We start from the raw sequence: 14,848 nt of genomic DNA on the forward strand, positions 1-14,848 counted from the left end.
AACCGGGAACGGAAACGACAACGAGAACGAGAACGGAAATGTTCTTAAAATAAATGTATTTAAATGTGAGTATTCACATTTACCTATTGTGAATGCTCACATTCAAATACATTTATTTTAACATTATTTCCGTTCTCGTTCTCGTTGTCGTTTCCGTTCCCGGTTTATTATGAACCAGCCTTGACACGTTGTGCGAGTGACGGTAGTGAGAATGCTGACTGCTGACTGAAGCGATATACGCAGTCTGGCAGTTTTACTTTCCAAGCGTCTTCAATTACAGAAAGTGGATTCCCAGTGTCTCGAAATGTGTAGCAATTGTAATTCAGAACCCAATTTGAATGCAGAGCTCTTACGCAAGAAGATCATCTCCGATAAAAAGCGGACCTGACATTACGTTTATGTTATATTCATGACATAAATAGTGTTGCAAATCTGGCTTTCAGGTATAGCTCCCTGTGAAGCTGTCTTCAATAGTTTCAAAGAAAAAATTGTTTCTGAGCCGGGTATCGAACCCGGGGCATTTGGCTGAGCGCGCCAACGCTCTACTGACTGAGCTACCTAGGAACTAGTTTATTATTTTAGAGATGTTCGATTGGCTGAGCGCGCCAACGCTCTACTGACTGAGCTACCTAGGAACTAGTTTATTATTTTAGAGATGTTCGATGTGTGCACACATCAAGCCTATAGTCAAGTTCCACGTAGGTACGCGGATTTTCCGACCCCCAGATTCTGAAGATACGTCTGTTTACCTTACCAGGGGCAGGGCATAGTTGCGCCCCACGGTCAGATAAGATGCTGCAGAAGAAAAAGGGTCCCAGTTTTGTGGGCATAGTTGCGCCCCGTTCTCATCAGGTAGAGAAAAGGGTCATGGCATAGTTGCGCCCCGATGAAATAGGTAGAGAAAAAGATACTACGGAAACTCGAGCCTCGTAATCAACCAACCCTATTGATTTCTTATTCGATTTAATATTCATTATCGATACCGTTAAAATGAACACCATGAAGTTGGTAGTACTTTATTAACTGTTTTTCTACTATTTATGCAGTGATTATCAATAGCCTACCGTTAAAATGAACACCATGAAGTTGGCAGTACTTTTTTAACTGTTTTTCTACTGTTCATGCAGTGATTATCGATAGCCTACCGTTAAAATGAACACCATGAAGTTGGCAGTACTTTATTATCTGACGTATTCAAATGAGTGAGCCGTTGGAATATGGGGCCTTAGCAGTCTTTGACATTTTATTAGTGATTTTCACACCGTCTGTGGCGTATAGTGAGGTTAATTTAAAATGAATGTTAAGTTTAGTGAAAAGGGTAAAGAGTTAATAATTCACAATGATTCTAAGTTTCAATTTTCGAAACCCTGTACCGTAGGGTTAAGATATCGATGTACAAACAAAAAATGCAGTTCATTTATTGTGTGTGATCGATAAAAAAAAAGTCTTATTTTAAATAGCAAAATTGATCATATCCTAGGCCTACCTGACTTCAATGCCGCTATCACTGTAATATTTTTAAGTAATTTGTTTATATTATGACAATCACTTTCGTGTGTACTATGCCCATCGGGGCGCAATTATGCCATGTCCATTCTGCTACCTGATTTCTTCGGGGCGCAACTATGCTTTGTCTCTTCTGCTACCTGATTTCTTCGGGGCGCAATTATGCCATGCCTAGGTCTCCCAATTGCCCGCGACTACGCCATATCGCTTACCAGAATGATAAAAAGTGGCTTCGTCTGAAAACATCACTGAACGAATAAATTCAAAATTGTTTTCAATTAAAGTCTGCATGCTTAAGCAGAAATTTCTTCGTAGCACTTTGTCCTCTGATTTTAGAGCTTGCAGCAACTGTAATCGGTACGGATGAAATCGCAACGGCTTGCGAAGAATCTTGCCTTAAAATCAGTGTACCACTTACGGATTATAGCCCACTGGGTGGATCTGCACCAAACTTTGTTCGGGAATGCCGTTGCACATTAATAACCGACTGGTTCACATGAAAATCAAGCTATTCTGTCCTCTTTAGCAGCCATTTCGCCTCATCAATGAACAAATTTATTTATATTTTATGCGCTATTATGAGGCAGTGTTACCAACTAGGAAAACTGTTGCCGCAACTAAACTTTTTGAGTTTCTCTTTCCATTGGTGCTATTTTTGTGCATCTCAGATTCATAGAACGTAAATTATATGTGTTCGAAACCGGAGAGATCTTTTGTAGGAGCCCTGTATAGAAGATATACCGCATTTCGTTAAGAAAGTAAATAGATCAATAGCGTTCTTCTTCAATTAATAATAATAATAGCCTAATGTGTCCCTTGAAGGGCAAAGGCCTCCTGCTAGAGGGTAGCTCTGTTTCACTAACGCGGTGAGCTACTCCGCGTTAGGTTGTGTCTAGTGTTTCTTTGTCTGGTTGGAGTTGATTTCGCTGTCACTTTGATTAATTTGATTTCACTAACACTTTTATTATATTGAATGCACTTTCACTGAGTCAACTTGGGATGTTGTTTGTGGCTGGCACTGTCTTCGTTTGTAGTCGACTTCCAATTGTTCTCCATGTTCCCCTGCTTCTTGCTATTCTGGACCATTGCTGGCCTGCTTGTGTTGTGTAGAAGTCTGCCCACCTCTTCCTTGGTCTGCCTCTGTGCCGGTCTCCTGTGCGCGGGTCCCACATGGTGGCTCTGTATGTCCATCTTTCGTCTTTCATCCGCGCGATGTGGCCTCCCCACTTCCACTTCAATTTGTTTGCTCTTTGTGTGACGTTTGTTGTTGATGCCATTTGGGACAGCGAATCATTGGAAATTCTGTCTCTCATAGTTATTCCCAATATCTTTCGTTCCATTTTCCTTTGGTATATTTCTAGCGCATTCATCTGTCTGTTTGTTGTCGACCATGTTTGGCATCCATAAAGTAGTGTTGGGTAGACGCAGGTTTGTAGTACTTCGAATTTGAGTCTTCTGCTGATTGTCTTATCCAGAAGTATGAACTGGCGGGACCAGAAGGATTTCCAAGCTAAGGATATTCTTCTTCTTATTTCTTTTCCAGTCTTGTCTTTAAAGGAAATTAGTTGGCCTAGGTATGTGTATTCCGTTGCATATGGTAGCGTTGTTCCGTCAATTGAGATGGGGATTTCTTGTCTGTTTGTCATCAGCTGTGTTTTTGTCATGTTCATTGATAGACCTGCGGTTTTGCTTTGTGTACAGAGTTGTTGGAGCATTGACTGTAGTTCTTCTGGTGTTTTTGCGAACAGGACTACGTCGTCTTCTTCAATTACAAAAATATAAAATGTTCAAGGCAATCCGTTGGTAAAAACACATTTGGAAAGTTATTGTTCAAAATTGCTAATTATTTGAAGTTAGGTAATCCTGAATATCGGACATTTCTTTCCGCATTCATCTGCCACATTGTTGGCAGACGCAGGAACGGAAATTGTGGATATAATACGTTATAGAAGCTGGAAATCGAATTCAGTAGCAGAAGAGTACGTTGAAAATTCAGTAGAAAACAAAACTAAAATTGCTGAACAAGCTCTTCAAGAGAAAAGGTCAACTGTAATGTGTTCCATCTGCCTCAACTTCATCAAGTCATGAAATGGAATGTGAAGAGCAGATAGAAAACAATAAATCAATGTAGACTTCTTTAGTAAATTGTAATAATTAGTTATATAAATTAAAGGTGTATTAGTTATATAAATTGTTGCTATGATGGCTGTAAAACACTAATAATAATAATAATAATAATAATAATAATAATAATAATAATAATAATAATAATAATAATAATAACCCTCGGATGACTCTACGGAGTTTCTGATTCCGTACACAATAGATTCCTATACAGGCGTAGCTTCACTGTCCGAGAGCTTGCATCACGCGTAGAAGCCATTGTATTCTAATTATACGCTACGCATTTCCTCGCAGTGCAGAACCACGCGTTTTCAGATTCCTGACTATATTATATTTTTAGATGAACAGCAAAATCAATTTATTTCTCTGCCCTTTGCCTCCTTTCTACCTTTTTAGCTAAAGTTTATTTTTATTCACTGTTCTTTACTTTGAGGTCAAATATTACATTCCGCTTTGGTTGAACAGATACCATTACAGACGTTCTAAGTATTGCACACCCTTAACTAGAAACATAGGTCTGTGAGACCTTAGTGGAATTAAAATCTTTTGTGTTGGTAATACTGCTTAAGCATGATATTTTTTGTTTACAGTACTTTTTTTTATCAAGATGTTATTTGTTTGATGTCACCATTGTTGTTATAATAATTATGAACAAATTTACCTTACTATAATAATACCGGACAGCTGTACACTAGCAGCATTGGCATGAGTGCGAAATATCGCGGACCTGATATCTAGCGGAGAGGGATGGAATTACGTCCACACATACAAATATTAACATAGCGAGATTCGGACTATTGTTTAAAACGTGGGTTACTAATGTGGAATTATATGTTATGAAACACTTCACAAATGTTGAATAAATATTTAATGTAAAATTATTATCTTATATCAAAGCTGCATATTATGAGAAATATTGCATACTTCATATTACTTTCCGTAATTAATTGTTACATATTTTTTCCTTGATTTAGTGAGACAAAATCAATTCTGATATTAGGAATGAACTTACAATAATGCTTTATATACGCATTGCTGACAACTGCAAACATAAAATTGATAGCAATCTGATGCTTGTAATAATTAGTAAAGGCATGTAGACAACAATAAAACTTAATTTGATAAAACCTTAAACTTTCCGATACATTTTAACTTCTATTCATTTATTAGGTATAGATAAAAAAGCCACTTTGTACTTTTCTATCAACACAAAGACGAAGGAATTAGGCCTACTAAAGAATGTTGTTGACTCACGTTTTATGATCCCTCGGAAATCGAAAATGCAATTTGGAGCAATTTGTAATGCTGTAATTTTGTAGCAATTATAAACAGCACATATACACCCTGACATTTTAACACAGCACTAATTAATAAAACTATTAACCACCCAGCAACAATATGCATTGCAGTTGATTACAGCTTGTTTCACGAGTATCACCACACCAGTCGCCTAGGTAGCAGCACCAGCGTCTTTCGCACGTAAAATTGCTAGCTGTCCGGTATTATTATAGTAAGGTATTTGTTATGAACACAGATGGTATATTAACAATTTCTTGGGAGTCTTGGAAGTTTACTGGTCTGGGAGACCTTGTGTTTCTAATTATGTATGTTTCTGTGTGTGAATGTTTTGGAAGAATTTATGTTAGTTCCATTCTGAGTAAGTTATATACTTTTGAATCTTTCATGTTTTTGTAGAATTGTGTGTTCAGAATGTAAATTGTGCATACTACAATTTCGAGAAAACTCTAAGAGTAATTTTCATGTGTAATAGTCTGCTACACTAATTTGTCCTCGCTAGTTTACAGGTAGGTATGTTCATTATATGCCATATGCAATTTCAGTTTTTACAACTTTGACTTTAAGATCGAATTTCATTCATACATTGTTATAATTTTCTGAAAGTGTACTTATTTTTTTGCAACTTGGTCTGAGAGACCAGATGTTTCTAATTAAAAACAAAAAGTAAATGTTTCTGATTAAGGGTTAAGTCAAATCCCACATGAAAAGTACTACAGTATATGACTTGTATTTGCATGTGTAGACATAATCTTCTTTGATTGCGTTCTTCAGTGGATTTACACCTTCCGAAACAATATATTAAGTAATTATGAGGGTATATTGTAGTCTTACTTACTTACCGGCTTTTAAGGAACCCGGAGGTTCATTGCCGCCCTCACATAAGCCCGCCATTGGTCCCTATCCTGAGCAAGATTAATCCATTCTCTATCATCATATCCCACCTCCCTCAAATCCATTTTAATATTATCTTCCCATCTACGTCTCGGCCTCCCTAAAGGTCTTTTTCCCTCCGGCCTCCCAACTAACATTCTATATGCATTTCTGTATTCGCCCATACGTGCTACATGCCCTGCCCATCTCGAACGTCTGGATTTAATGTTCCTAATTATGTGAGGTGAAGAATACAATGCGTGCAGTTCTGTGTTGTGTAACTTTCTGCATTCTCCTGTAACTTCATCCCTCTTGGCCCCAAATATTTTCCTAAGCACCTTAGATAATATAATAATGATAACCATAATTGTCAACCTTAAAGGATTGTGTTCATTTTTTTCCGTACCGTCCTAATAGATATAGGAATGTAGAAAGTCCATAATAATCTGATTAACATGGAACAATGTCATCACCTCAGAAAACACAGAAAAGCGTACGACAACAATGCACACATACCAGTCCTTCCAGAAGTTAAGTGACTTCTCTTCTGGCCAGAGATCGAAATCTGATCCATTGAACATGTCGCGTTAAGAAGGTATGATGTGTAAAATCATCTTCTAATCATTGTACCTATCCTGTGTAAATTAAAAAGATAGTTGTAAATACTTTCCAACCGTGATAAATTTAATTGCATTGGCAATGAAAGGTCTTGAAGAAGCCAAATTGATTTTGAAATCTATACTTAAAATATTAGAAAAAAAGTTGGAGCTAATAGTAAAACAAATCTATATATATATATATATATATATATATATATATATATATATATATATATATATATATATATATAATTTGAACTGGTAATGGAAATTGCGGGAAAACGGCTGAAAGGATTTTAATGAGTAACCCCTCATTTTCATGCCTGGCATCCAAAGTTTTTCGGAAAAATAGTAGTTTTCAGTGAAATGTCAATTTTCCTACATAATTTTCCTATTTTTCAAAATCCGTCTGTTGTCAGTTTTGAGAACTAATTTTATTGAATCACAGCCGACTTGATTGCATTTCAGAACAAAACACACACTACAATAAACAATAGGCTATTACACGAAGGATTGCCGACATATTTAGAGCTCAATTCAATTTGTTATTAAAAACTAATTCTGCAGTGTATAATTTTCTGAGTACAGCTGTGAATTGGATATTCAAATCTACGAAACTTGAGGTGGTTTGATGACATTATTACCATTAGAAATTAAATATTATTATAGTTAATATCATGATGCGTCAATTTTCATTAATTGTACATAATATTGATGCTATATTGATGACATGAAAGTGAAACGTTTTGTGGTTATGTAAGTAAATGTAGAGAATATCTTAATTTAGATCTTCATTTCTATAATTTACTGAGTGGCTGCTATATATAACTACAAAACTTAAGTAAGATAATAATATTGTTATTAAAAATCAAATATTTTTTACTTATTAACCCAGTGGGGTTGGGTGTTTTTCATATACTTAATGGCGGTGTAGTGTAGATATTGATATGTGTCATTGTCTTCAGTATTGGCTCGAGAGAGCGCAAAAATTACAGTTCCTAAGGAAAGATCAAAAGGTATTACTTACTGATAAAATAAGAGGCCTAGAAAATTTTGTAGTCTCCAGATCATTTCAGCAAGATCTCTTAGTAGGATAAAATGATTTTACGCTCTACATTTCAAGTTCTACATGCAGCAGCTATACGAAAATGCTGTTGTTCGAAAGCTTAGCAAACCTGACATTTTTTTTTTTAACTTTTGCCTACAATCTACAATGACCTGAAATAGCTACTGCTATCGTCCTGACATTGATACTTGCGTTTTCGCGTTGAAACTCAAAAACTGAATTTGGATAGGTTCAAGAAAAAGTATTTGGCCTAAAAAAATCCATTCAGAGGGAGTATGTTTCATTATTATGGAAGCAAATAACTATCAAAAAAACAAGTATTCTTCATTGAAAATAAATCTGAAAAATTTTTATTTGAACGTCTAACGAACTTAGTTTGCAGCAGTATTTGCTGCACAAGCCAGTAGTTTATATATAAAGAAAGATAATTGAAACGTTTTCGTCGAGGATCATTTTAAAAAGATAAGAGAAAACTCGTGACAATTCAGTTTTCAGTACAATTATTCCTAACTCACTAAGGAGCCGATCATTTTAACTAAATTCTGCATGACTTTTTGCCATTAACTAAATTAATTATCTTGTTCCCTTTTTAATACACGAGTAATAGGTAAACTATCGTGTTTTCGAAAATTTACATAAATAAATTCCACATATAGTTTCTCGTACCCAATATTAAAAAAAAGCATTGTCGGCGTACTATCTTTGCGCATGTTCATGGTCGTGGCGCATACTCGTCGAGATCTATTCACATCGAGCGCTCTTTCTCGTAACGCCTGTCACTATAATTATTAATGAATAGTGGACTATTTGAAACCATGTGCTCAAAACGATTTTGTTGAAGTCCACTCTATTAAAGTTAATACATTTTCTCATGAAATTGTTCTGAATAATAAACTTCTAAGTACCTTAAATACAATGGGGTATTTTGTACGTACATTTCAAAAAGCTAAATCAATATTCTCTTGAGAAGATTAACTCCGTACGTAGATGAAATTATTGGGGATCATCAGTGCGGTTTTCGGCGTAATAGATCGACTATTGATCAGATTTTTTGTATTCGACAGATAATGGAGAAAAAATGGGAGTATAAGGGTACAGTACATCAGTTATTCATAGATTTCAAAAAGGCATATGACTCGGTTAAGAGGGAAGTATTATATGATATTCTTATTGAATTTGGTATTCCCAAGAAACTAGTTCGATTAATTAAAATGTGTCTCAGTGAAACATACAGCAGAGTCCGTATAGGTCAGTTTCTATCTGATGCTTTTCCAATTCACTGCGGGCTAAAACAGGGAGATGCACTATCACCTTTACTTCGCTTTAGAATATGCCATTAGGAAAGTTCAGGATAACAGGCAGGGTTTGGAATTGAACGGGTTACATCAGCTTCTTGTCTATGCAGATGATATGAATATGTTAGGAGAAAATACACAAACGATTAGGGAAAACACGGAAATTTTACTTGAAGCAAGTAAAGCGGTCGGTTTGGAAGTAAATCCCGAAAAGACAAAGTATATGATTATGTCTCGTGACCAGAATATTGTACGAAATGGAAATATAAAAATTGGAGATTTATCCTTCGAAGAGGTGGAAAAATTCAAATATCTTGGAGCAACAGTAACAAATATAAATGACACTCGGGAGGAAATTAAACGTAGAATAAATATGGGAAATGCGTGTTATTATTCGGTTGAGAAGCTCTTATCATCCAGTCTGCTGTCCAAAAATCTGAAAGTTAGAATTTATAAAACAATTATATTACCGGTTGTTCTGTATGGTTGTGAAACTTGGACTCTCACTTTGAGAGAGGAACATAGGTTAAGGGTTTTTGAGAATAAGGTGCTTAGGAAAATATTTGGGGCTAAGCGGGATGAAGTTACAGGAGAATGGAGAAAGTTACACAACACAGAACTGCACGCATTGTATTCTTCACCTGACATAATTAGGAACTTAAAATCCAGACGTTTGAGATGGGCAGGGCATGTAGTACGTATGGGCGAATCCAGAAATGCATATAGAGTTTTAGTTGGGAGACCGGAGGGAAAAAGACCTTTAGAGAGGCCAAGATGTAGATGGGAGGATAATATTAAAATGGATTTGGGGGAGGTGGGGTATGATGATAGAGACTGGATTAATCTTGCACAGGATAGGAACCGCTGGCGGGCTTATGAGAGGGCGGCAATGAACCTTCGGGTTCCTTAAAAGCCATTTGTAAGTAAGTAAGTAAGTAAATCAAAGAGCTCATTGAGAATGAAGTGATGTAAAGTTACTCACTTAAAATATCCCGAGTTACTTCCAATTCGGACAAAATTTGCAGGTATAAACTTAATGTGCGCTTTGCGACTTGTGACATGTCTCTCTTGATTGAAATAGATCTCATTTGTCACCAGTTAGTAGGTACGTAGTTTCCGAAAGCCGTCATGTGGGTCCCGAAAGTTGGCCGCCGTTCATAACGTGGAACCTATTTTCCGCCACAGTAAGTGGCACAGTATCAAGTACCAGTGAAAGAAGTCAATTATTTTATTTTCATATGTCAGTTCAGGGTATATCCGTCAACATTATGATATTGAATACTGAAATCTGAATACATTGATCTTCTTTCATTTTGCGGACTAGCAGGTTGTGGTTAAAATGTGCTCCAGTTAGTATGAAACACTTAAATGAAATTGTTAAAATATTATCCTCTTCCCTTAGCCTTTTTTGTTTGGTTGGCCTGTACAGGCCGTGGCATGTAGAAATGTAAAATCATTTTTATATAGTCGCTGCGAGTTACTATTACACATACACACTGATGTGTCTTTATAAGTAGGTAAGTCTGACCTAGACTTTTTATCTCAAATGCCGTCCCTTTTTCTTAGACTCTTAGTCCTATGCACCATTGATTTTTGTGTAAGTTTCTTTTCGGAGAGAATTTATTACGCTGGCCAGTTTTAATGTGTCAGAATGTGTAGAAGAGAAGAGGGCGTAGAACTTCCTATGAAATGATTCGTAGGCATTGGTTATATAGGCCTATATGGTAGCTGTAGATTGTGCTGCCTAAATTACAGGGGGATAACGCGCTTACTCTGATATAGTAGAAGAGGCAAGACCTGTCTTGTGACCTTAATGTGTGCCGTGGCTATATCACCAATGGAACTGGAGGAGAAAGAAAGGTTTTAGTCTGAGATGAACTTCAGTGTCGATAGATTCGTATACTGTAATATTAACCATTATGAAACAAACTCTATTTCTGATAGCTCATTCTTTCCCCTCTCGCACAGCTCACATGCCAGGTCTCGCCTACTCATCTATACAAAGCTATGGATAAGATAATCAGAAAATTCAGTTATCTTTAAATTGTCTTGTTTCTCACTATATAGTCATTCACTTCTTTAGGGACGAGATGTTCAGGACTAAAAATATGAGTGCTCAAGATCAACTATCGTTTATGCATAAATTATCTTTAAATTGTCTGGTTTCTCAATAAATAGTCATTCACTTCTTTAGGGATGACATTTTCAGGAATAAAAATGTGAGTGCTCAAGACCAACTACCTTTTATCCATCAATTATCTTTAAATTGTCTTGTTTCTCACTAAATAGTCATTCACTTCTTTAGGGATGACATGTTCAGGACTAAAAATGTGAGTGCTCAAGATCAACTACTTTTATCTATCAATTATCTTCAAATTGTCTGGTTTCTCACTAAATAGTCATTCACTTCTTTAGGGATGACATGTTCAGGAATAAAAATGTGAGTGTTCAAGATCAACTACCTTTTATCTATCAGTTATCTTTAAATTGGCTGGTCTCTCACTAAATAGTCATTCACTTCTTTAGGGACGAGATATTCAGGATTAAAAATGTGAGTGCTCAAGATGAGCTACCTTTTATCTATCAATTATCTTTAAATTGTCTGGTTTCTCACTAAATAGTCATTCACTTCTTTAGGGACGAGATGTTCAGGACTAAAAATGTGAGTGCTCAAGATCAGCTACCTTTTATATCTACCAATCATCTTTAAATTGTCTGGTTTCTCACTAAATAGTCATTCACTTCTTTAGGGACGAGATGTTTAGGACTAAAAATGTGAGTGCTCAAGATCAGCTACCTTTTATCTATCAGTTATCTTTAAATTGTCTGATTTCTCACTAAATACTCATTCACTTCTTTAGGGACGAGATGTTCAGGACTAAAAATGTGAGTGCTCAAGATCAACCGATGTTAGCTGTTACCAACATGAACACAATTTACCGAAAAATCACGCTATTTGGCACAAAATCATAAGCATGGTGCTGGACCTTACCCTTGGACGTTAGACTGAAGGACCGCAGTCTGTAGGACTCCTCGTCCTCGTCCTCGGGGCAGCCCCCAGCGTTATCGGGCACATCCAGGAAGGCGGTGGATTTTCGGGGCTGGGACTGGTGCACGGAGCGGCGCGTGGAGCCCTTGCGTCGCATCCCGGGGCTAGCGTCCGGCGTGGCGATCGTGGGGATGTCCACGTGCAGCCGCGGCTCGCTCGTCCCGGACCGCATGCCGCCCGCCTCCGCCGCGGCCGCGGCCGCCACCGCCCGGCGTCGCACGGACCGCCCGCCCGGCACGCGCGCGCTCTGCGAACGGGTGGCCGGCCGCCGCCTGCGACCGCTCGGCGTGCCCGAGGCCTCCGGCGTCGAGGTGCCGGTCGCCACGGGCGGGGTTCCGGCAGCGGCCGCGGCCATCGCCTCCATGCTGGAGAACCCCGGGGCGCAGATGGAAGCTGAGCGCCCCTTGCTCTGGTGCACGGACAGGAGCACGTCGTCCGCCATGGCGCGAGTCCGCTACTGTACTGAGCTGCGAGCGTCGAGGCGCTCACGTGGGGAGGCACTGCAGCGCCGCGTCGCCCGCCCGCCCGCCCGCCTTCCTCTTCCTCCTCTCGTGTGTGCTTTGTTGTACTCTCTTTCTCACACATCGTGATGTGGCAAAATAGATCTCTCTATTCACCTAATGCATGTTCTAAATATTCCCGACACTGAAGAAACAGTGCCCAACTCTTGATCACAAAAATACGGAAGATTTTGGCGCGACAAATGTTGCAGCTGCATTTTTTTTTTTTTTTTTTTTTTTTTTTTGAGATATGAAATCAGGATCAATTTGATTAAATGGTTTATGTTTATAATATGAAACTATCAATTTAATTATAATACAAACATGATTTAGGTCACAATATTGAATACCTACAATAATATTTAAAAATATGCATATTTCTTAGTTTTAACTTATTTACACTTGTCAACAAAATGCTCCAAAACGTTTGTTTTTCTTGCTATGCAAAGTGAAAAAATACAGATGATTTATATAGAACTAACACATTTCTTTCTTTATTTCAAAACGAATGCTATGCAAAGTGAAAAAATACAGAGTGATTTATATAGAACTAACACATTTCTTTCTTTTTTTCAAAACGAATGTTATGTAAAGTGAAACAATACAGAGTGATTTATATAGAACTAACACATTTCTTCCTTTATTTCAAAACGAATACTATGCAAAGTGAAAAAATACAGAGTGATTTATATAGAACTAACACATTTCTTTCTTTTTTTCAAAACGAAAGCTATGTAAAGTGAAACAATACAGAGTGATTTATATAGAACTAACACATTTCTTTCTTTATTTCAAAACGAATGCTATGCAAAGTGAAAAAATACAGAGTGATTTATATAGAACTAACACATTTCTTTCTTTATTTCAAAACGAATGCTATGCAAAGTGAAAAAATACAGAGTGATTTATATAGAACTAACACATTTCTTTCTTTTTTTCAAAACGAATGTTATGTAAAGTGAAACAATACAGAGTGATTTATATAGAACTAACACATTTCTTCCTTTATTTCAAAACGAATGTTATGTAAAGTGAAACAATACAGAGTGATTTATATAGAACTAACACATTTCTTCCTTTATTTCAAAACGAATGTTATGTAAAGTGAAACAATACAGAGTGATTTATATAGAACTAACACATTTCTTTCTTTATTTCAAAACGAATGTTATGTAAAGTGAAACAATACAGAGTGATTTATATAGAACTAACACATTTCTTTCTTTTTTTCAAAACGAATGTTATGTAAACTGAAACAATACAGAGTGATTTATATAGAACTAACACATTTCTTTCTTTTTTTCAAAACGAAAGCTATGTAAAGTGAAACAATACAGAGTGATTTATATAGAACTAACACATTTCTTCCTTTATTTCAAAACGAATGTTATGTAAAGTGAAACAATACAGAGTGATTTATATAGAACTAACACATTTCTTCCTTTATTTCAAAACGAATGTTATGTAAAGTGAAACAATACAGAGTGATTTATATAGAACTAACACATTTCTTTCTTTATTTCAAAACGAATGTTATGTAAAGTGAAACAATACAGAGTGATTTATATAGAACTAACACATTTCTTCCTTTATTTCAAAACGAATGTTATGTAAAGTGAAACAATACAGAGTGATTTATATAGAACTAACACATTTCTTTCTTTATTTCAAAACGAATGTTATGTAAAGTGAAACAATACAGAGTGATTTATATAGAACTAACACATTTCTTTCTTTATTTCAAAACGAATGTTATGTAAAGTGAAACAATACAGAGTGATTTATATAGAACTAACACATTTCTTTCTTTTTTTCAAAATGAAAGCTATGTAAAGTGAAACAATACAGAGTGATTTATATAGAACTAACACATTTCTTTCTTTTTTTCAAAACGAATGTTATGTAAAGTGAAACAATACAGAGTGATTTATATAGAACTAACACATTTCTTCCTTTATTTCAAAACGAATGTTATGTAAAGTGAAACAATACAGAGTGATTTATATAGAACTAACACATTTCTTTCTTTATTTCAAAACGAATGTTATGTAAAGTGAAACAATACAGAGTGATTTATATAGAGCTAACGCATTTCTTTCTTTATTTCAAAACGAATGTTATGTAAAGTGAAACAATACAGAGTGATTTATATAGAACTAACACATTTCTTTCTTTTTTTCAAAATGAAAGCTATGTAAAGTGAAACAATACAGAGTGATTTATATAGAACTAACACATTTCTTTCTTTTTTTCAAAACTAATGTTATGTAAAGTGAAACAATACAGAGTGATTTATATAGAACTAACACATTTCTTTCTTTTTTTCAAAACGAATGTTATGTAAAGTAAAACAATACAGAGTGATTTATATAGAACTAACACATTTCTTTCTTTTTTTCAAAACGAAAGCTATGTAAAGTGAAACAATACAGAGTGATTTATATAGAACTAACACATTTCTTCCTTTATTTCAAAACGAATGTTATGTAAAGTGAAACAATACAGAGTGATTTATATAGAACTAACACATTTCTTTCTTT

At 35.9% G+C, this 14,848-nt stretch overlaps 1 protein-coding gene across 1 annotated transcript in view; it reads right to left on the reverse strand.

The window, feature by feature from the left end:
• Positions 1-12,292, reverse strand: part of Rgk3 (Rad, Gem/Kir family member 3) — a 401,124-nt gene extending 388,832 nt beyond the window's left edge. The window contains exon 1 of the mRNA XM_069835772.1: positions 11,752-12,292. Within this exon, the coding sequence (XP_069691873.1) occupies positions 11,752-12,250 (499 nt within the window). The 5' untranslated portion in view covers positions 12,251-12,292. The remainder of the gene's footprint in view (positions 1-11,751) is intronic.
• Positions 12,293-14,848: the final 2,556 nt, after the last annotated feature.

This window comes from Periplaneta americana, chromosome 1, assembly GCF_040183065.1.
Source record: "Periplaneta americana isolate PAMFEO1 chromosome 1, P.americana_PAMFEO1_priV1, whole genome shotgun sequence".
Lineage (NCBI taxonomy): Eukaryota > Metazoa > Arthropoda > Insecta > Blattodea > Blattidae > Periplaneta > Periplaneta americana.